This window comes from Lynx rufus, unplaced genomic scaffold, assembly GCF_022079265.1.
Source record: "Lynx rufus isolate CCGP_SWC_20201006 ecotype Redwood Valley unplaced genomic scaffold, mLynRuf1.p SCAF_13, whole genome shotgun sequence".
Taxonomy (NCBI): domain Eukaryota; kingdom Metazoa; phylum Chordata; class Mammalia; order Carnivora; family Felidae; genus Lynx; species Lynx rufus.
In genome coordinates, this window is record NW_025814827.1 from 25,503,684 (window position 1) to 25,525,973 (window position 22,290).

The 22,290-nt window shown below is 36.6% G+C and overlaps 1 protein-coding gene across 1 annotated transcript in view; it reads left to right on the forward strand.

Annotated features, from left to right (window-relative positions):
- ATP8B4 (ATPase phospholipid transporting 8B4 (putative)) overlaps window positions 1–22,290 on the forward strand; it is a 259,928-nt gene that overhangs the window by 179,507 nt on the left and 58,131 nt on the right. The window contains 6 exon segments of the mRNA XM_047075128.1: window positions 6,536–6,604; window positions 6,607–6,723; window positions 12,393–12,508; window positions 15,467–15,631; window positions 16,589–16,700; window positions 18,904–19,009. Of these exon segments, the coding sequence (XP_046931084.1) occupies window positions 6,536–6,604; window positions 6,607–6,723; window positions 12,393–12,508; window positions 15,467–15,631; window positions 16,589–16,700; window positions 18,904–19,009 (685 nt within the window).

The window sequence follows — 22,290 nt, forward strand, 5'->3', positions numbered from 1 at the left end:
ATTTCAGTTTAAAAGTGAAATATATAAAGACTGTCGACTGTATATATGTATGTCATATATATGTGTGTATACATGTTTTCTCTCTCTATTCTTCATTTTTGTTTTCTTTGTTGGGATTACGTTCAAGCCTTAGTTGCGTCCTTGGTATGCTGAGCTAACCCATTCCCCCAGTTTTAATTGCTGTGAGGATTCATATTGTTACATTTATGACTTAAACTGATCTTTATAATTCTGAAGGCAGTGATTAATTATATTTTTATCTGAGGATATCACGGTGCCTTTAAGTACGTTTATTTTACCTTTGCCTTTGAGTTTATTTCATGTCCTGAACTATTTTAATAGCAATCTGCTTTTATTTTAATGTTACATACTTTTTTAGATCTCTTTAAAGATCTTAATTATTCTTGATTTGAAATTTTCTTTTGTTTCCTTTATGAGGTTTCATATTATAGAATGTTGTTTTTTGAATTCTGTGTCTACCTTTAATGTTCTCAAACATTTGATAACTTTTGGTTGCCTGTTGGTGAATGTAGGTTCTGATTACTGTGGCCAGTCTCCCAATACCGTGTGGAAGAGGTAGAATGTATGGCTGGCCTTCTGGGTGTGGAGTTCCTCCTTCCAGGAATTCATATGGCATCTGGGGTTAACTGTCTTACTTTTTCAGATCTAGTGCTAGGAATCTGCCAATATGCTCACTTGAGAGAGAGTTGTACTTAAGGTCTGGCCTGGAAGAAAACATCACTCATCCGGGTTCTTTTCTTTCATTTTCTTTCTCTTATCCTTGTGGACTTCTGGAGTGATTCGGGCTCTTCTTAGTTTTGGTCTCCAGTTGCAGAACTCAAATCTTTGAGGTTTCCAGAAGCGGATTATGCACTTGGTGTAGCGTAACATGGGAAGGTTTTATTCTGGAGGCAATGGTCACTGAAGCCTGTTCACAGTAAGCTGGGAGATGGAGGAGCTCAAATGGGCTGGAGTGCTGAGTACACTTCCTCAACTAACTTTGCTAATGATGCCCCTAAGAGCACTTCTCTTTTCATTTGTTAACTCTGACTTTGGAAACTCTTTTGGGGATTTCTCTTATTCTGTATTCATTTCCTTTTGCAAATGCTTTGTGCTGCATTTTTCTCTTCTTCGTTGATCAAATCTTTTTATCTTGCAGACATTCCTCAAATTTCTAGTTTACTAATAGTATTCATTCTTATTTTCTAGTATGATTTACATTTTTTTCACAATGTGATATAATTAAATGCAGTAAAACACACGGATCTTAAGTGTTTTGTCTGATGAGTTTTGACAATTATATGTACCCATGTAACCTCCACCCCCAACAGGGTATAAATCTTTTCTACCACTCTAGAGAGATTACTCATATCACCCCAACAGGGTAAAAATATTTCTATTACTCTAGAAAGATTACTCATATCCCTTTCCAGTCCATATTCCCAACCCCCTTGCTCAGCCAACCACTGCTGTGATTCCTATCATCAAAGATGAATTTTGCCTGTTTTTGTACTTCATAAAAATGGAATCATACAATTTGTGTTCTTTTGTGTCTGACTTCTTTCATGCCATGTAATGATTTTGTTATTCATCCATGTTGATGTATCAGTAAATAGTTCATTCTTTTTTTTTAAGTTTATTTATTTATTTTTGAGAGAGAGAGAGACAGAGAGACAGAGAGACAGAGTGAGTGTGGGAGTGGGGGAGGTACAGAGAGAGGGAGACAAAGGATCCAAAGCAGGTTCCTTGCTGACAGCAGAGTCTGTTGTGGGGCTCAGACTCACAAACTGTGAGATCATGACCTCAGTTGAAGTCAGACACTTAAGTGACTAAGCCATCCAAGCGCCCCCCAATAGTTCATTCTTTTATTGATGAGTAATATTACATTATGTGAGTGTACCATAATTTTCTTTTCTAGTCTTCTGTTCATGGACATTTGGGTTGTTTCCAGCTTTGGGCTATTATGAATAAAGCTGCCATAAACATTTTTATGTCTTAAAAAAAACATTTAACTAATTTGTATTTGGTAAACACTTAGGTATGAAAATTGCCAGATCATAGTATAAGTATATGTTTAACTTTTTAAGAACTGCCCAACCATTTTTCTTCAAATGGTTGCATTATTTTACATTCCCACCATCAGTGTATGAGAGCTGTAGTACCTTTACATTCGAACCAACATTTAGTGTGGTCTTTCTTAAATTTTACCCATTCTTGTGGATATTGGCTAACATCCTGCCATATAAAGGTATTTTGAAGTAAAGAGAGGAAGATGTATATATCTTTAAATTGCTTCTATCTCTTGCTTTAAGATATAAAATTCTAAGTGCAGGCTTATGTCACTGAGTAAGGGGGGATTATTTTGCTCTCCTTTTAAAGATTTATTTACAGTATAGATAGCTTAAATCCATGTATGTTAAAGTACCTTGGAAAACAAACTTTTTTTTATATAAACATTAATTATGGAAAAGAATAGAACCAAATCTAACAAACTTAAAGTTTATAATTGTATAATTTATAGTTGAAGCTATTGCTTTTATTTCAAAGGTGTACTGTTTCATGGAGAAGTCATTTGGAGAAGTTGACATTCTCATTCCCTTCTCCAGGATGAAAATGCAGAGGCAGGAAAAGTGGAAAATACAAGTGTTTTAAGAGGATTTTTCTTCTATTTTAGTGTATGGCAATTCAAAAGATAAAAGTTTTAGAATTTTTTTTCTTACTGCCTCATTATATCAATCCTTTAAAATTTATTGAGGTTTGCTTTATGGTCTGGTATATGTTCAGTTTCAGTAAATGTTTCATGTGTGCTTGAAATGAATGTGTATTCTGTAGTTATTAGGCACTGAGTTCTAAATATATCCATTAGATAATGTTTGTTAATTGTATTGTTCAATTTTCTACCTCTCTTTGGATTATTTTGACTACTCAATTACACAATTTTCACATATTTGCCTTAAAGTTTATTTTGGCTTATATGAATATAGTTATAGGTATTTTGCTTTTGTTAGTATTTGCATTATTTATCTTTTTTCCACTGTTTCCTGCCAATCTATCTTTTTCTTTGTGTTGTAGGCACATCTTTCATGAATGAGATAATTTTTGACATTTAAAAAGAATAGTTTGATAGAACTAAAGGTTAAGCAGAACATTTAGTCCATTTTCTTTCTTGAGTATTGATATATGTAGATTTTAAGTATTTAATATATAATTATTGATACATTTAGTTTATTTCTACCATCTTATTTTGTACTTTACATTTGCCCCAACTTTTGTCTTAGTCTCTCTCTCTTTTTTTTTTTCCCTCTTATGGATTTAGTCCATTTTTACTTCTGCTTTGGAATCCTTATTTGTATTTTAGTGGTTAGCCTAGAAATTTTAGCATAATGAACTTATCAAAGCCTAAGCCTTCTTTTAAACCAAACAAAGACTTTAGAACCCTTCAATACTAATCAACCCTGTCCTGACTTATACAGTATTCTTGTCATGTATTTTCTTTCTTAATCCCCCAAGAGGTTACTTTTACTGTTTTTATAGTCAGTGTTTGCTTAGATCTATCCTACATACTTACTCATTTCTATGCTCTTTAATGCTTGTCACAACTCTGATCTTCTGTTGACATAAAGTGTATTCTTGAGAATTTCTTTTAGGAGAGAACCTCCTGCTAATAAATTCTCAAAAACTTTGGAAAAACAACTTCATCTGTTCTTATTCTTGAACATTTTGCTATGTGCAGAAATTTAAGGTGACAGTTTTCTTTTAGCACCTTGAAGGTATTCCACTGTGTCCTGCTGCTATTTCCGTTACTGTATAGTCAGTTCCTAGTCCAATTGTGGAGTGAAGGTCATCAGTCTTATCTCCCTGGCTACTTTTAAGATTTCTTCTTCCATGTTATCACTATAGGTGTGGATTGAAAAATATATTACTTGGAATTCATTGAGATTCTTGAATCTGTAGAATGTCATTTTTTACCATGACATGGTATTTGCTTGGCCATGTATTTCTTCCAGCTTTGCCTCTGATTCATTTTCCCTCTCATGTTAGATCTTCAGTGTCAGATATTTTCATTCTCGTCTCTATGTGTTTTAACACGTCTCTCATTTCTTCTCTTTCCCTATCTCTTGGGGATATATTCTCATAGTTCCTCCATTTTTTTTTCACAGTACACTGCTTCTTTCTCTAGCAATATCTAATATGCAGTTTTTAATTTTTAATTTCTACAAGGTCTTTGATTCTTTTTCAAATCTGCCTAATTTTATGCCTTTTTAAAAATTTTTTTGAAATCTATCAAGTATTTGAGTGTGCTATTTCTAATACCTCCAACATCTGAAGTTTTTGAAGATCTTAGATTATTTCTGTTAGTTCTGATTGTGTCTTATTTATTGTGATTTTAATGATTTTTCACTGTGAGATGATCATTTTGTTTGGAACTTTATTTGTAGAAATTCTTTGGGTCCTGAGATGAAGGCTAGTTCCTCCATAAAGGACTTGTAGTGTTCTAATGTTGGAACATATTAAACTAAATTTCCAGTTTGATTTTTTTCAAGTCACTCAAGTATTATGAATTTAGGATGCAAATATGTGTGAAAGTCAGTCTTTGGTCTTAAAGTTTCAGCAGAAAAAATTTTTCTTTCCACTTATAGGTAGATAATTTTCCCTTACAGGCACTCTTGAAGGAGGCACTGATTTCCAATTCTCCTCTATACCAGGAGAGTAGTCTTTTGAAGGCCCAGGCATTTTTTTTAAGTTTATTTATCTATTTTGAAAGAGACAGTGCGAGTGGCGGGGGGGGGGGGGTGGGGGTGGGGGGAGGGGGGGCGACAGAAAGAGAGAGAGGGAGAGAGAGAGAATCCTAAGCAGGCTCCATGCTGCCAATGCAGAGCCTGAGGCGGGGCTCAAACTCACAAAACCACAAGGTCATGACCAGAGCCAAAACCAAGAGTCAGATGCTTAACTGACTGACCCGTTCAGGCACCCTTGGAGGCCCAGTTTTAAGAGGTGGTCTCCCATTAAACTTCTTACCTGGGCTATGTCTTCTCTAACTCAAGCTCTCAGAGGCTAGAAACCAATGATCAATGATCAGAAAAAGTCTTCAAGGCAAAAGCTGGCTACAGTAATACCTTTATTCTATCTGTATTTTTCTCTTCATCTTTGGCCTAAATAGTTCTTATTTTCTTGCCAGTACATCTTTTATGGATGTATTTAAAATTATTAAAATGTTTTATACAGAATCTGTAGTTGTTTGTAGCAGGGAAGTTGGTCCTGGCACCCAGTTTACTATGTTGAAGAAGTGAAAGTTAGTTTCATAGGTAGATAAAGTAACTGCTATAATTTTTTCCCTTTTGAATTTCAAAATTAATTTATGCCTACTGTATCAAGTGAAACCGCACTACAAAATTTATAAAGGCAGAGGTAATAATTTTGTCCATGAAGTATTCTAATCTCACCCCTACAGGAGTAACCAATTGGTAACATTTGGTGTCATCATTTCACATATATATATATATATAAATTAATATAAAATATAAATATAAATTAATTTATTAATAAATTATATTAATATATATAAATTAATATATGCAGTAGATGGGTAGTTATTTGTTTTACATGAAAAGGAATCATAGTATATAAATATGCAACTCATTTTCTTAAGAATTGATCTTGTACATCGCCTGAAGTCAGTAGATAGGGATATAGCTTTGCCTATTTTTTCAAATGTATTTTTATAAACAAAGACAATATAATTTTATATAGAATGTCTTTGTATATGCTCTATTTTTATAGTTTATTGTTTTTGTTTTGGTTTGGTTTGATTTTTTTTTTTTTGCTCATTTCATTCTTTTTCTCTCTTTTCCCCTCTTCCTCCCAGCCTGATACATACACATCAGGCTCCAAGAATGAGCACAGTGGTTTGACTTCTTACATTTCAAGCGGTTTCTTGTATGCATTATAATAAGCTGGTCATTAGTAGCAGACTGAAGTGGAACTTGGAATACCTGCTTCATCACTCTTTGGCTGTGTGATCTTGCAAAAATCATATAAACTCTTCAGTCATAGGTCATTGGTATAAAATGGAAATCATAATTTTTTAATAATCCCTACCTCAAAGGCTTATCATGAGGATTATGAGCATTAATACATACTAAGTGTTTTAGTTTGTGAAACTTTCACTACACATGTCTAGTCACTGAAAATACAAAACCATGGCCTCTGACCTGAGGAACTTTCAGCATCGTGGAGAGTCAGACACATAGATGGATATTTTTGTATAAGATGGCAGGGGCTCTGATGGTATGTGTGGTGTCCTGTAGTATCTCACAGTATAGGCACTTGGTCTGGCTGGTTGGCATGTAGAAAAGTTCTGACTTCTGGAGCTAACACTTGAGTTGGGTGTTATAGGATGAGTTGGAGTTAGCACTGGCATTCTGTGAATATTAGCGATTATTCTCAATATCAATACATTTGTTTCTTTTACTTTTTTTGTTTAATACAATCTATTTTGGCTATAGTTTAATACAATAGTTTCTTTTCCTTTTAGGGCAGCTGATTTACCAAGTTCAGTCACCTGATGAAGGGGCTTTGGTGACTGCTGCAAGAAATTTGGGGTTCATTTTAAGTCTCGAACCTCAGAGACAATAACAATAGAAGAATTGGGAACACTGGTTACTTACCAACTTCTTGCCTTCTTGGACTTCAACAATATCAGAAAAAGGATGTCTGTCATAGGTATGACTGGTAGCTGAGATTATGTTTGATCTTTTGATAGTACTCATCACATTGATGCTTCTTAAGCATTATTTCATTCCTAGTTACATACTGAGAATTGTGGTATTTTTGTAACTTGATAAACTTTCATTTTCAACTTAGCCTCAACAGTGCACTAGTAAGTATAACTAATGGGTAGCAAGTGCTTATTGAATCCAGCACTATTGTAGATTGTCTACATGAATTAACTGATTTAATTATTTCAGCAACCCTGTAAGGTAGGTACTATTATTTTAACGCCCATTTTAAAGATAACAAAACTCAGACACACAGAACTAATAGATCCTCAATTACTACTCATTGTGTTTTCTAGAGATGTTTCCCAGGCTTTTACCACTACTTGCCTGTATTATTGCAATATCTTTAAAACTATTTCCCCTTAAAATAATGCTCTGTGCTGATACCAAGGTATTCTTTCCAAAATATTGACCTGATTTTGCCATCACCTACATAAAAAACCTTGGTAGCTTTCTAGAATTTAGAGGGTAACATTCTTGCATGGCATTCAAGATTATTTGCAATCTGATTTCAGTCTATTTATCTTCTACTTCCTCAAACTTCCCCAGCCTTACTAGATCTTGCATTCCAGGCATGCATTGTACGCTTTCACCCTTTGTGTGTGCTGTTTCCCCTACCTAAGACTCTTTTTCCCTAATTCTTTTCTTGGAAACTTCTACTCACCTGGAAATGTCCAATTTAAATGCCACCTGTTGTTTTAATTCTTCTACTCTCCAAATAACTGCATTCTCCTCTGTTCTTCAGAGCACCTTGTTCATAACACCAGTGTGATACCAGCACCATGATACTCATGACCTTCCCAGTTGTTAGAGTATGTGCTAGAGGGCAGTGCTGTGTTTTAGCCATCTTACCCAGCCCAAGGCCCAGCATAGAGCTTGGCACATAGTAGGTTTTCTATAAATGTTTGTTAAGTAAAATTTAAGCCAATACTTGGTAACTTGTGAATATTCTGGTCATATTAAATCAATTTCTACTGTGGAAAACGTGTGTGTACATGGTTGGGTTTTTGGCCTCTAACTACTGGAAAGTAGCTGTGGTAGAATGCTCTCAGCAGGTAAAAACCAAACATCATCTGGGGATGTTTATGTTTATTTTTTTGACAACAGGCTGTAGGCAGTCATCGTCAGTGCTGCTGATGAGCACATACGCTGCTCTAGGCGTTGGCCTAACCATATATCAGCAGACGCTCTCTTCTACTTACAGCTTCAGGGGAGGTGTTACTAATGTTGGGTTGGCCTAGAACTGGCTTCTCTTTGCTATGAGGGTGTTGACAAAAATGTAAAATTGCTACACAGGGAAATTTTTGGCTTTTCCCCAGCATCAGTCACCACTATGGGCTGTGGAGAAATCACAGCCTAACCACAAACTTCAGATGTTTGACTTAATGGATCCCATATGAAGCAAGGTAATGTTCCACCACCGAATGCATGGAGGCTTATGGGCTTTATTTAGGTTCTGTTTGGTTTTTAATCAGAAGGAATTTGAAAGAGGGGCTCCACTAGGGTGGAAAAGTCTCTGATAACAAGGCAAAGAATAAAACAGTGCTAGTCTCATGATTGTCACATGGCTTGGTCTGTGGGGACAACACCCTGATGTGAAGACTCAGATATTTGCTGCTGCTGCTGCTTTCTCTTCTCCTTCTCCTCCTCCTTCTCTTTCTCCTTCTCCTCCTTTTCCCCCTCTTCCCCCTCTTCCTCTTTCTTCCTCTTCCTCCTCTGCTTCCTCTTCCTCTTCTTCTGTTTCCTCTTTCTCCTCCTTCCTTTTTTTGGAGGAGGGGTGCTATCATTCATTGAATCATGAATGTATAGTTTCAATACTAGTACTACTTTCATTCTGGGGCAAGAGCCCTGGTTTAATTCAGTTACTTAAATAAAAATAGATTTCTATATAGAATTTTGTCAGAGGATATAGAATCTACAGATAAACATATAAATCTTATTGTACAATTTTGGAAGGACCAATTCTAATAAAAACACAGAGATAAAATTCAAAGATATTAATAGAGGCCAGTGGCACGTAAACATTAAAGAAAAATAAATTAGTCTAGCTCCTTGAAAAGCCCTTGCAAGATCTTTAGTAAGATCTGTTCAACTGTAAACTTTTTAGAGATGATCAAAGTATAAATCACACTGCCGTATGACAGGCATTTTTCTATATGTATATATGAATAGGCATCCAACTGAGATATGGCAAAGTAGAATTATTCATCATCATTCACAGAGTTGCTATTACATTTACTCTTATAGCATAAACCTGGAAACCATTTGTGACTTTTTTCTTTTTCTTTTTATGTCACAAAGGCATAGCTGCTTTCAATGAATTTTGCATAACTATAATTCAACTCAATTAAGCAAATATTTAGTAAGTGCCTACCATGTCCCAGGGACTTGAAGCTAAGGGAGAATGTGAAACTGAAATGTGTTCTGTGTGATTGCACCCAGGAGAAGATGGTGAAGCAGGGTACGAAATAGGCTGAAAAAGGAAAGGTCTTGATGATTCCTGTTTATGCCGTGTTTAAGAGTCCATACTTGATCCAAAGGCAGAGGGAAGCTATTGCAGGGTTGTATGCAGTTGTGTGAAGATAATTCCAGATAGATTACAGAGGAGTTTGAAGAAAAGCGGGATTGCAATAAGTGGAACATTTAGGTTAATGTGATAATATAAGCAAGAGATAAGGTGATGAAGAGAAATCCATGGCTGCAATTGGATGTATGGGTGGTAGAAGAGAAGGAGTTTGAATGATGGCTGGATATCTGGTTTGGGAGACTTAGTGAAGGGTGAAACTGGTTATTGGGGCAGAGACATAGGAGAGATACCTAGTTGTTGGAGGAAGATAATGTGTGCAGTCTGAATTTAGTGTGGCTGAGCATTTCCAAAAGGAGGTATCTAGCTGGTGGTTGGATATACATATTCAAAGGGAGTGCTGGAGATGGATTTGGGCAGGATATACACATTTAAAATCAATCATCCTGTCAATGTACCCTGAAGCCTTAGAAATGATTGTGACTGCATGAAGAGTGGGAGGGAATTAGATCCTGGGAAAGTCTTTGAGGCACAACAATGTATAAAGGACCGGTAAGAGGAGAAGAATCTACAACTAAAAATCTATGACTTTTGTCCAGACTCTGCCCACATGTTATCTCGACCATTTAAAACTGTTGTGTTCTTTAAATAGATTTTAAAAGGTCTAACTTCTGAAATGAGTGAGATATGATTAGCCTTGGGATTTCCTAGCAGAGATGACTAGGAGCCTTGAATGAAGAGAAAAAAACTTGTTGATCTGCAAAAGGAAAGGTTTAGTGAGTAAAATTAAGCAGGATTCCATGAAATTGGATTCACACAAATTCTAAGGGGTTAATGCTTGATTAAGAAACATGAAGGAAATGTAAACTGTTTACTGAACGAGGAGAATATAGCTTGGAAAGGACCTTAGGAGTTAGATTGTTTAAATGTCTCCTTTTCACGTGTAGAAACTGAGACAAAGAGATGGTAAGGTATTTGAACAAATCATAATTGGTTTGTGATTTCCTAGACCAGTGGTTCTCCATGTGTGGTCTGGGGAACCCTAAGAAACTTTGGGAGGTTTTCAGAGGATGCACAAGGACAAAAACATTTTCATAATAATACTAATGGTATTTGTCTTTTTTATTCTTTTTCTCATGAGTATACTGTGGAGTTTTACAAAAGCCGCATGATGTGTGATATCACAACAGATTGAACTACAGAAGCGGATATGGGAATCTAACCGTTTTTTAAACCAGACCTGTAATCATGTAAAACAATGCCATTCCCAAAACTAATTTTTTTTGTTATGGAAAATATAATTATTTTTCATAGAAATGTTACCTATGTTAATGTCATATGCTTATTATCATAATTATTATAATAGTCATATTATTATTATAGTAATATAATTAGTGTTCTAAGACCATTGCTATAATAAAATTTCTCAACTTTAATTTCTAATATGGTAAATATTATTAGATCTAACCCGCTTAAAAAGGCCTAGCATTCTCAAAAGTTTTAAGAGTGCATAGGGGTTCTGAGACCAAAAAGCTTGAGAACTGATGTCCTAGCCTAGACTATAAAAAACAGTCATAGGGAAGTCATACTAGTAAAAGTAGAAGGCACATAATTTGCCTTTATAGTTCTGGTGATGGAAGGGAGAAAACATGGGAGAAATTATTAAATTGGATTGCCGTAGAAGAAAAGCAAGAAAGGCTTCCGTAGAATTAAATGTTTTTCCCCCACTTGAACAATTAGATAAATTATATATGCTTTCCACCACCCTCCAACTCTTTCCACAATGGGGGCAATTAGAGCCAGGGCACAAGAAAAACTGCATGAGTTCTGGCATCTAGGAGAGCTGACCGACAGTCTTAGGAGAGAAGACGAGTCCTCCTTAAGTCAACACAAAAGAGTTCCCAAGGTGCATTATACATATTCAAACCCAGGAGGAAACTAGACTAGATTAAATCTTAGCTAAGAGTAGTAAAAGGTTAGAAGGGAAATTGATTCACTGTACTTTGTTATTTATATTTCTTTAAATCGAGTTCTAAATTTTATATTCTATTAATAGTCAATATTCATGTTCATCTGTTTTGAGGCATTCTGTTTTTAGAGAAAAGGTGTAATCGAATGGAAAGCATGCAGTAGTCTTTGACTTGATGAAACTTGTGATGGTCAGTGTTCAGACTGTGGAACTGTGATCCAGAAAGTTGTTTCAAACTGTAGGTGGTTACTTGGAAGAAATATATTGTCATGTCATGTCATTCATTCAACAAGTAATTAAGTATATAGTATGTGCCAAGCTGTAAAACCATGCCTACAAATGTAGGCCAAGTATTCTGTGGTTTCAAAAAAGATTTTTCTGAAGCAACATGAGGCACAGCCAGGGGAAGGCTTAAGGACTGGAGATGAGGGGATCCTCATCAGGGCTGTCATTCTCAAACCTGGAGGGGGGGACAGATTAAAAATATAGCCATAACTAATACAGACTTCCAGTTAAAAGAAGGTAGAAAATAATTTTGAAAGCCCCCTGTGAGGCATGCTTGCAGCCTGGATTGTGACCCCAAAATCAACCACCAAGAATGAAAGAAAGGGCATTCCCAAGGAGTAAAGAGGATAAAGAAAAACATCAGCAAAGACTGAGAACTAATGCATAAACCATGGCTTTGAATGACTAGAATTCCATGTGGATATCATTTGGTATAATGCTAAAAGCTGATTCCTATGGTAGGTCTTGAGTTTTTGCAACAGGAGACAGGCAAGCAAAGCTCTCAATTCTGTTCAATCCAGAAGGCTTAATTTGAATTTATCAACTCTTCAAAACAGTAGGTAAGAAAAATATTAAGGTTGTATACATCAGAATAAAAACACTTGTTTCTGAGTTTGGGAAATCAAAGGATTCCAGTAGATGGAATATTTCTAAGTTAATAGAACAGGAATAAAGCCAATTGACTTAGATAGTGACCTTCTAATTAAAGACACTGAGTATTTTACTACTAGCTAAAACGTTATGCCCATTTCCAAATTTCCTGGCTGGAGTCCTAGGAAAGTCTAGTTTTGACGGATTTCATTGATTATCTACTATGCAAAATTTTTCTTTTCAGTTAGAAACCCAGAAGGACAGATAAAGCTTTATTCCAAAGGAGCAGACACTATTCTGTTTGAAAAACTTCATCCATCCAATGAAGACCTTCTGACTTTGACGACAGACCATCTCAGTGTAAGTGCCTCTGTCTCAAGGTTAGCACAATGGCCCTTTGGGCATTTCCTGTGATTAGGTCTTATTTTAAAAATATAAGCTAAATGATGTGACTTTTGAAATAGAAAGCACAGGAAAATGTGCCAGTGAATGTCTGGAAACTGGCACATGGACCCCTGTCCTGCTGAAAGTCTGATCAGTCTTACCATAGACAGGTTAACACACAGCAGCTGTGAAGTAGCTGCTGCATGTAGCCTCCTGAACTCTGGCCAGGGAAAGCCTCAGGACACACCTGCTCTAACTCCCCTGCAGTTTGAGGCTTTTTCCCTGGAGACTGGACGGGTTCTGGGAAGAGGAGCAGGACAGTTGCTTTCCCTTGGGTTCTAATGTGTCTGACACCAAAGGAATCCTTTATGATTACCTCTAGCGAATAGTTTAGGATTGTGTTTAGATGCTTGAGGGGAAAATCGTAGCCAGCTTTCTCCTCCAGGGGTCCTTCTGATCAGGTCATAAATTATATTGAGTCACCTATGTTCTCTAGGTTGAAGCTACCAAATGCATACATTCTGAGACTATGCATAGTATCTTTATAAAAGATTTCTGAAGGGAGCAGGAGTAATCTTTGGCGCATATATATATATATATGCAAAAGAGTAAGAGTCTGATTTAATGTGAACATTAACCTGGTTTAAACCTGAGATTCAGGTGTCTTTCTGATATTTGTTTGAGGTTCCATTTAACCGAATATGAACTTTAAGGGCAGTCAAAACTCTCATATCCTCTCCTTTAAAAAATTATTGAGGATTCATGTTCTTTGTCAAGCCCTATATTTAATACAGAACATTCCCTGGATCTTTAAAAAACAAACAAACAAACAAAGCAAAACAAAAAATTACTTTGCCTGACTTTAAGTTTAAAGAATGATGGTTTAGTAATATTGGTTACAAACATAGCTATTGTTTTTGTCTTTCGAATAGAGCATTCTTGATTTTCTTTTAATCTCTTCCAGAAGGCCGACATGGTCTTCTTAATTTTTTTTTTCTGAAAACAACATTGGAATCATAAGTATCTGATTTTTGCCATTGCTCAAACACCACAGGCCTTGGATTTCATACATTCTCCTTTCATACTGAAGTATAGGAAGCCTAATTTGGTCTTTTTACATTTCTATGCACAAGAGTTTTTTTCCAGGTAGCATCGATTTGACTTGCTCTTTGCTTCATTTACTTTATTTGTTTTGGCTTTAAATTCTGAGGTTTTCAGTTTATATTTAATAATTGATTTTGAATTGTTTAATGGTAGGAAACGACCTTGCTCAAATGCTCATTTAGGATTAAACTTGTGATTCATGCACTAATTAAATAACTTAAATCATCTGTCCCCTTTTGTAATGCCGTCTTAGAGTTAATTCACTGTTGTGCAGAACAGAGAGGAGAGCACTGGTAATGCTCAGTGCGGTTGCAAGTTAAAGGCAAAGAAGCGTTTCTGTGAATTAAGAGGACAAAAGATTGTTACAAGGAAGTAACTAGATTTTCAGATCAGTAGGGGACCCAGTGGTGGTCTTGCAAAATGTGACTGCAATGTCCAGAGTGCTACCAATTGCCTACAAGATAAATTTGGATAATTTTTTTCTCATGGTCTCTGTGGGCGAAACCACATCATTGTCATATGCACTGAATTTTCTTTTCATTTACCTAATTAGGGTGTGTCATGGCTTAACTTGTGCCTGATCACAGACCTACGTCTTTTCTATAAGCCAGAACACAGCAGAGAAGATATGCTCAGTGGCACTGTCCAAAGGAGCAGAAATGCTATAAAAACACTTGCAGTGTGGAGGCCTATAAAATGACCACTGGAGGCCTAGACAAAGTGGGAGGTTTCCAGCATTTCCACAAAGCAATCTACATATGTTTCTAGCTATTGTGACTATGTGAGACACGTAAGCAACTACCAGTCTCCTGTTTTTATTTATTTATTTTTCCTATTAGAAGGATAAAACATCAGAGGTATCACTTGAGATTATCAGTTTACTGAGACACTAAACGAAAAGTATGGTTCTTCACTTAATTGACCAATTATTACACACTAACTCCATAGAAATCAGCGTCTCAAAAATAATGATTTTTAAAAATAACATGACTTGATGGTGTTTTTACAATTTCTAAGAATTTTCATTAATAAAATACAACTTTCATATAGCAGAAAATTTATAGACGATCTGGAATGATGAGTAAAAGTTAGCCTCCACTTCTAGTCCTACTTCCCAGAAGTAAACATTTGTATTAACTTTTGGTCTTACTCTCCCATTTTCCCCTAGAGGTTATTATTACAGCCTAATAAGCTTTGACTTCTGTTGCCTGACCAGCATTTATTTATTCATCTGTACTTTTTCTTATGGAAGACTTCAAGCATAAACAGAAGTAGAACTCAGTTAATTTTAGACACAGCTGTATTGTTAAGGGGAACATGACAAGAGTATTGAGATGTCATGCTGCCATATTTTGAGAGAGCTCCTACTTTTGATTTGAGACCTATGGTTCCTCTGAGAAGCCTTTCCTCTCCACCAGAAGTCGAGTGCCATGAGCCATGAAACAGGCAAGGTCTCTTATTGCCAAGAGTGCTTCTTCATGTAGGGGATAGGTTGGAACCAATATATGTTGCTTCAAATGGATATCTCAAGTAATGGGTGTGGTTGATCACTTCTCAGCTAGGACACTTAAACAGGTATTTAAGCTGTCTTTAGGGAGAAGGCTAGCTCCCCTGAGTGTTTTAACCACATAGAAGTAAAATATAAAATACAAACATTCTATCCCATTTCCAAGGAGATTAAAAAGTTGGAGGTCAGCGTGGCCAAATAATACTCTTGGGACAAAATTAATTTAAGTGAAAAACTTCTTACCCATTATTGTTGTTGTTCTTGTTGTTATTGCCATGATTATTATTCTGTGATGGTTCCTAAATTTGTTTCTGCTCCGGCAGGAATTTGCAGGGGAAGGTCTTCGAACTTTGGCCATCGCATACAGAGATCTGGATGACAAGTACTTTAAAGAATGGCATAAGATGCTTGAAGATGCAGATGCTCTTATAGATGAGAGAGATGAACGGGTAGCTGGGCTATATGAAGAAATTGAAAGGGATTTGATGGTATGCATTTAGAAGCATGATGGTTTGTGTTTACAGAAGGGATAGTATATGTTTAGAGATCTAGCATGGGAGTAATTCATTGCTAAATCATCTTGCACACAGCTGATGTCCCCCTTTCAAACACTGAGTCATACTATATATATTGGCTTCAAGTTTTCCATGTATGGCCCTAGATAGCCTAGAGGATTAATTCTATTAGCAGTAGGTTATACAATTGTCCCCTCAAAGTAGAAGATAGTAGCATCTTTATTCTTTGTCAGCCTCTGGTATGTACTTGATAATATGTTGGGGTTTTTTCTCCCTGCTTTATGATCTACCTTTTTAGAGCAGGAAAACTTGCCATGAAGAGTGGCTATAGCTCTAAACCATCCTAGGCCATGAGGTTCTGATGATACCTGTGCTTCCCAGAGTATGAGCTTTAGAAACTGCTCCTCCCTGAGGCCCCAGTTGGCCATTATGCTCATGAGTTACTAAGGAGCATGTTATGTTCATCTCTGGGTAAAATATTCTACAAGAATCTTCACTTTTTAGTTTATGGCATCTGTTGGTTTGTTAATTTAGGACAATGACTCTACTTTTTGGTGATCCTTACTATGAGATTAGGGCTCTCCTTTGGACCTTTCCATGTTGATGTAAGTGGGGAAGCATCTGGGGAGTTCTTCAGTTCTTAGAAGCCCAAATGGCTTGTGATGGTTTACGCTAATATGTTATCTGAGCAGATCAGATCTCTCATGTGAATTCTAACTTCCAGGATCCCTGCCATTAGTTGGTGTGCCTCCTTTTGAGGTCCTTCCCAACCCATTTCTGCACATAATAAGATGCTTACTGTGTCAGTGCATCATAACTTCCATTTTCAGTTCATGTACCCTGACCTCTAAACTCTGTGATTAAAAGCCATACATATTGTGGATGTTGTTTGCCTGCATTAACATATGGTATTCTCTATTTTTAATAAAGCTACTAGGTGCTACTGCTGTAGAAGATAAGTTACAAGAGGGTGTTATTGAAACGGTTACAAATTTATCGCTAGCCAATATTAAGATCTGGGTCCTAACAGGAGACAAACAAGGTAATTTGAAAATGGATGATGATGATGATGTCTTGAAAAGAGGGGGGATTAATTTCTTTTTTTCAATGTTTATTTTTGAGACAGAATGAGAGTGTGAGTGAACAGGGGAGGGACAGAGAGAAAGAGAGAGAGAGAGAGAGAGGATCCAAAGTGATCTCTGAGCTGACAGCAGAGAGCCCGGATCTCACGAACCGGGAGATCACGACTTGAGCCAAAGTCGGATGCTTAACCAACTGAGCCATCCAGGCGCCCTGGACGGTGGAAGGGAGGGTGGGGGAGGGCAATAATTTCTATGGTAAAATTTAAACCAGAAAGCCTAATGAATTAGATATTTTCCCAGTCCTTCAAATAGTAAGGAGTAGAAATACAAAAAGGAAAGCTAATACATTACAAAAATTTATTATTTAAAAACAAAAGAGAACAAACTAACAAATTATCTTCTGTAGTATACCCTGGGGTCATTTGAGTTTCAGTGCAATTGCTTCTTAAATATAATAGTTTGACCTGTAGGCAACAATGGCATTAAATAATGTTTAGCTATTGTTTCACATGGGTACTTCCTCCCCCAGTTAGGACAGAGAGTGGCACAGCACTGGAGCAGCACATTGGATACCTCAGGGCTACTTGGTTAGTTTCTTGATGTTTGGGAGGTTTGGGGAGATTTGGGGAAGCAGCTGTTTGTCAACTCGTGTGGAAATATTTTGACATTTTAACAATCAACACAGGTGTACCAGTGCAAGCTGGCTAAATTCCAGGACTGCCCACGTAGTGGTACAATGAGAGCTGACCCACTTTCAGACATGACAAAACACCAAGTCAGCAGAGAAAGAGTCATTATGTTCAGAGTACTCTGTTTCCTAAGAATGAAAAGGGATCAATACGTTTTAGATCTATTGCTAGCAGTAATGGTTAAAACAAAAGTCATTTTATGCTTGGTCATCTGTAAATCAGAAATATTTAGTTACTTGGCACACATATGTTTTCAAGATTTTCTCTACTTGTTACATATTTTTTAGGACATTGGAGGATTTGTAGATAGGATAAATCAGTTCTCTATATGTTCACCCAAATCACTGATTATAAAAAATAAACATTAGAGAGTTGAGCTCTGTGGTGTGTTAATAGAGACTTCTTAGAGTTTGGTGTTGATCAGTAGGTACATTCATAACTATTCACTTATTTATGAATATCCACAGGTTTACTCTCATTGAGCTTTCATTTCTATGGCTTATACAAAGAATATGCTAAGATTTTATCGATTGCCTTGAGACTTAAGAAAAATCTAATTGTTCTACAGAATTAACTAGAGCTGGGGCGCCTGGGTGGCTCAGTCAGTTAAGCATCTGACTTTGGTTCAGGTCATGATCTCACTGCTTGTGAGTTCGTGCCCTGCATTGGGCTCTGTGCTGACAGCTCAGAGCCTGGACCCTGCTTCTGGTTCTGTGTCTCCCTCTCTCTGCCCCTTCCCCACTTGTACTCTGTCTCTGTCTGTCTCAAAAATAAATAAACGTAAAAAAAAAGAAAAGAACTAGAGCCTAATGACTCAATAGAATTAGAAACAAATGACCCTATCGAAGATGGAAGGGTTACCTAATTATCCTAGGGTCCAGTTCTGCGGAAGGAGAGGAAGGACTGCTCAACATTATGTAGTTCTCCAGTTACCTAGTAGCAGCATTCCTGGGTGGTCTTTGAGGTGATCTCACATTCCAAAGTTTTATTTACTTAATGGGGAAATGGCAATATTGCGTGTGGGAGAACTATAAAGCTATCATAAGAGCATTTTTGCTGTTCAAATGAACATTTTGTGAGTTTTTTTCAATGTGTCTACCCCATCAGATTGAATAATTGCTAAATTAAGTATGTCAGCTCTTTCAGAGGCAGTATTTGGGACTTTAGGGAAAAAAATATTTCACTGTATCACAGGATCTTAGGGTATTTTCTTAGGTACTAATTTTGGGAATCAAGAAGTTTTTTCAAAAACTAGATGAGAAGGCTGAGAATTTATAGATGTTGCTACTTCTCCATGGATTTAGCAAGTGGTGAATTTGGTCACGGAACCTGGGTCTTTGAATTTAGCTCTGGGTTTCTTGTGTTTTATTACTCATTGTGGTCTCTCTGACAATAAGGGCAATGCCTCAAAACTGTTATGGAAAAGTACTTATGTTATTAATTAATATTCTAACTGAACATTATTTTGTATTAGAAACTGCCATCAACATTGGCTATGCCTGCAACATGCTGACTGATGATATGAATGATGTGTTCATTATATCAGGGAACACGGCAGTGGAAGTCAGAGAAGAACTCAGGTAAGTGTTGAAGGAAGGAGGAAAGGAAGACAGGGAGTGAGGGAGGGGGAAAGGGAAGGTCAGATAGTTGAGAAAGTAGAAAGGTCTTTTATAGTTTCTGCGGCCTTAGTTCAGTATAGAGCTCTTTCTGCATGTTTCCTAAACTCCTATTCATTTTGGTGACAAACTGAGATAAGTTTGACATCAGTAGTGAAATGTCATCTTCAGGCCTCCAACATTTTCCACATATTTTTAGAAAAGGATTTCAAATCATTTACTTTGGGTTGTCCTTTAGAAATAGCTCTTATATGATGAGTGATCAGATTCAATGAGGGCATTTGTTAAAAATAGCAATTCAGTAGCTTCTTCATTCTGGCTCCCAAATTAAGAACCTCCAGGGGATGGAGTATGGGGATTTGTATTTTCATAAGGACCTAGATGAAATTATGATTGGATAAATTTGGAAAACACCACTGTAGGAGATGGTATGTAAAGTTGGAATAGAGTCTTTCAGCATTAAAGAAAGTAGATATTTCGACAGTTACTATTAAACCCAAATATATAATGCTTATGAGATATAGAATACTGTGAAATTTTTAGAAGAACATTTTAAGAAGAACATTTTAAAAGTCTGCATAATTATTTTCTAAGAACTTTAAAAAATGCTGTCCTATAACAATTTTTGCTTGTTAATGCTTGAAGTAGCATCTTTAAGCTCAGTGCATCCTGGGTCTGGCCAAGCAGACTATTGAATTAGAGACAAACTGCTTGTATCTTGCTGCATTCTAGAAGGGGATAACCTTCCCTCAACACAACAGTGGAGCACTAGGGCTTCCTTAATGTGTCTCCATCGTTACACTTTTGTTCATGAACCTTGGGGAAAAAAAGGAAGTCTTTTTTTTTTTCTTTTTAATTCGAGTTAGTTAACATATAGTGTAGTATTGGTTTCCAGAGTAGAATTTAGTGATTTATCACTTACATATATAACACCCAATGTTCAGCACAAGTGTCCTACTTAAATCCCATCACACATTTAGCCCATTCTCTGCACCCACCTCACCTTTAGCAACCCATGGTTTGTTCTCTATATTTAAGTCTCTTATGGTTTGCCTCCCTCTCTGTTTTTATCTGATTTTATTTTTCCTTCCCTTCCTCTATGTTCTTTTTTTTTCCTAAATTCCATGAAATCATATGATATTGTCTTTCTCCAACTGACTTATTTTGCTTAGCATAATGCACTCTAGTTCCATCCACATTGTTGCAAATGGCAAGATTTCATTATTTTAATCACCAAGTAATACTCCAGTGCATGTGTGTGTGTGTGTGTGTGTGTGTGTGTGTGTGTGTGTGTGTGTGTTTATACCACATCTTCTTTACCCATTCATCAGTGAATGGACATTTTGGCTCATTCCATAGTTTGGCTATTGTTGATAATGCTGCTGTCAACATTGGGGTGCATGTGCCCCTTCAAATCAGCATTTTTGTATCCTTTGGATAAATACCTACTAGTGAAATTGCTGGGCTGTAGGGTAGTTCCATCTCTATCTTTTTGGGGAACCTCCACAGTGTTTTCAGAGTGGCTGCACCAGTTTGCATTCCACAAACAGTACGAGAGGTTTCCCCTTTCCCCACAACCTTGCCAACATCTATTATTTCCTGAGTTGTTAATTTTAGCCATTCTGACAGGAATGAGGTGGTATCTCAATGTGGTTTTGATTTGTATTTCCCTGATGATGAGTGACTTTGAACATCTTTTCATGTGCCTGTTAGCCATCTGGATGTCTTCTTTGGAGAAGTGTCTGTTCATGTCTTCTGCCCATTTCTTCCCTGGATGATTTGTTTTTTGGGTGTTGAGTTTGATAAGTTCTTTATAGATTTTGGATACTAACCCTTTATCCAATATGTCATTTGCAAATATCTTCTCCCATTCTGTCAGTTGCCTTTTATTTATACTGATTCCTTTACTGTGCAGAAACTTTTTATCTTGATAAGATCCCAAAAGTTCATGTTTGTTTTTATTTCCCTTGCCTTTGCAGACAAGTCAAGTAAGAAGTTGTTGTGGCTGAGGTCAAAGAGGTTGTTGCCTGTGTTCTCGTCTAGGATTCTGATGGTTTCCTGTTTCACATATAGGTGTTTCATCCATTTTGAATTTATTTTTGTGTATAGTGTAAGAAAGTGGTCCAGTTTCATTCTTCTGCATGTTGCTGTCCAGTTCTCCCAGCACCATTTGCTAAAGAGACTGTCTTTTTTCCACTGGATATTCTTTCCTACTTTGTCGAAGATTAGTTGGCCATATATTTGTGGGTCCATTTCTGGGTTCTCTGTTTTATTCCATGGGTCTTTGTGTCTGTTTTGTACCAATACCATATTGTCTTGATGGTTACAGCTTTGTAATACAGGCTAAAGTTCGAGATTGTGATGCCTCCAGCTTTGGTTTCTTTTTTCAACATTACTTTGGCTATTTGGGGTCTTTTGTGGTTCATACAAATTTTAGAATTTTGTGAAGAATGCTGGTACCATTTTGGTTGGGATTGCATTGAATGTGTGGATTGCTTTGGGTATTACTGATATTTTAATAATATTTGTTCTTCCAATCCATGAGCATGGAATGTTTTTCCATTTCTTTGTGTCTTCAATTTCTTTCATAAGCTTTATATAGTTTTCAGTACCTGTTTGATTAGGTTTATTCCTAGGTATTTATGGTTCTTGGTACAATTGTAAATGGTATCTATTCCTTGATATCTCTTTCTGTTGCTTCATTATTGGTGTGTAGAAATGCAGTTGATTTCTGTACATTGGTTTTATATCCTACAACTTTGCTGAATTCATGTATCAGCTGTAGTCATTTTTTTGGTGGAATCTTCCAGGTTTTCCATGTAGAGTATCATGTCAAATGCAAAGAATGAAAGTTTGACTTCTTCCTTGCCAATTTGGATGCCTTTTATTCTTTTTGTTGTCTGATTGCTGAGGCTAGGACTTCGAGTACTATGTTGAACAACAGTGGTGAGAATGGACATCCCTGTCATGTTTCTGAGCTCAGGGGGAAAGCTCTCAGTTTTTCCCCATTGAGGATGATATTAGCTCTGGGCCTTTCATATATGGCTTTTATGATGTTAAGGTATGTTCCTTCTATCCTCACTTTCTTGAGGGTTTAAAAGAAAGGATGCTGTATTTTTGTCAAATGCTTTTTCTGCATCTATTGACAGGATCATATGGTTCTTATCCTTTCTTCCATTAATGTATCATGTTGATTGATTTGCAAATATTGGACCAGTGCTACAGCCCAGGAAAGAATCCCACTT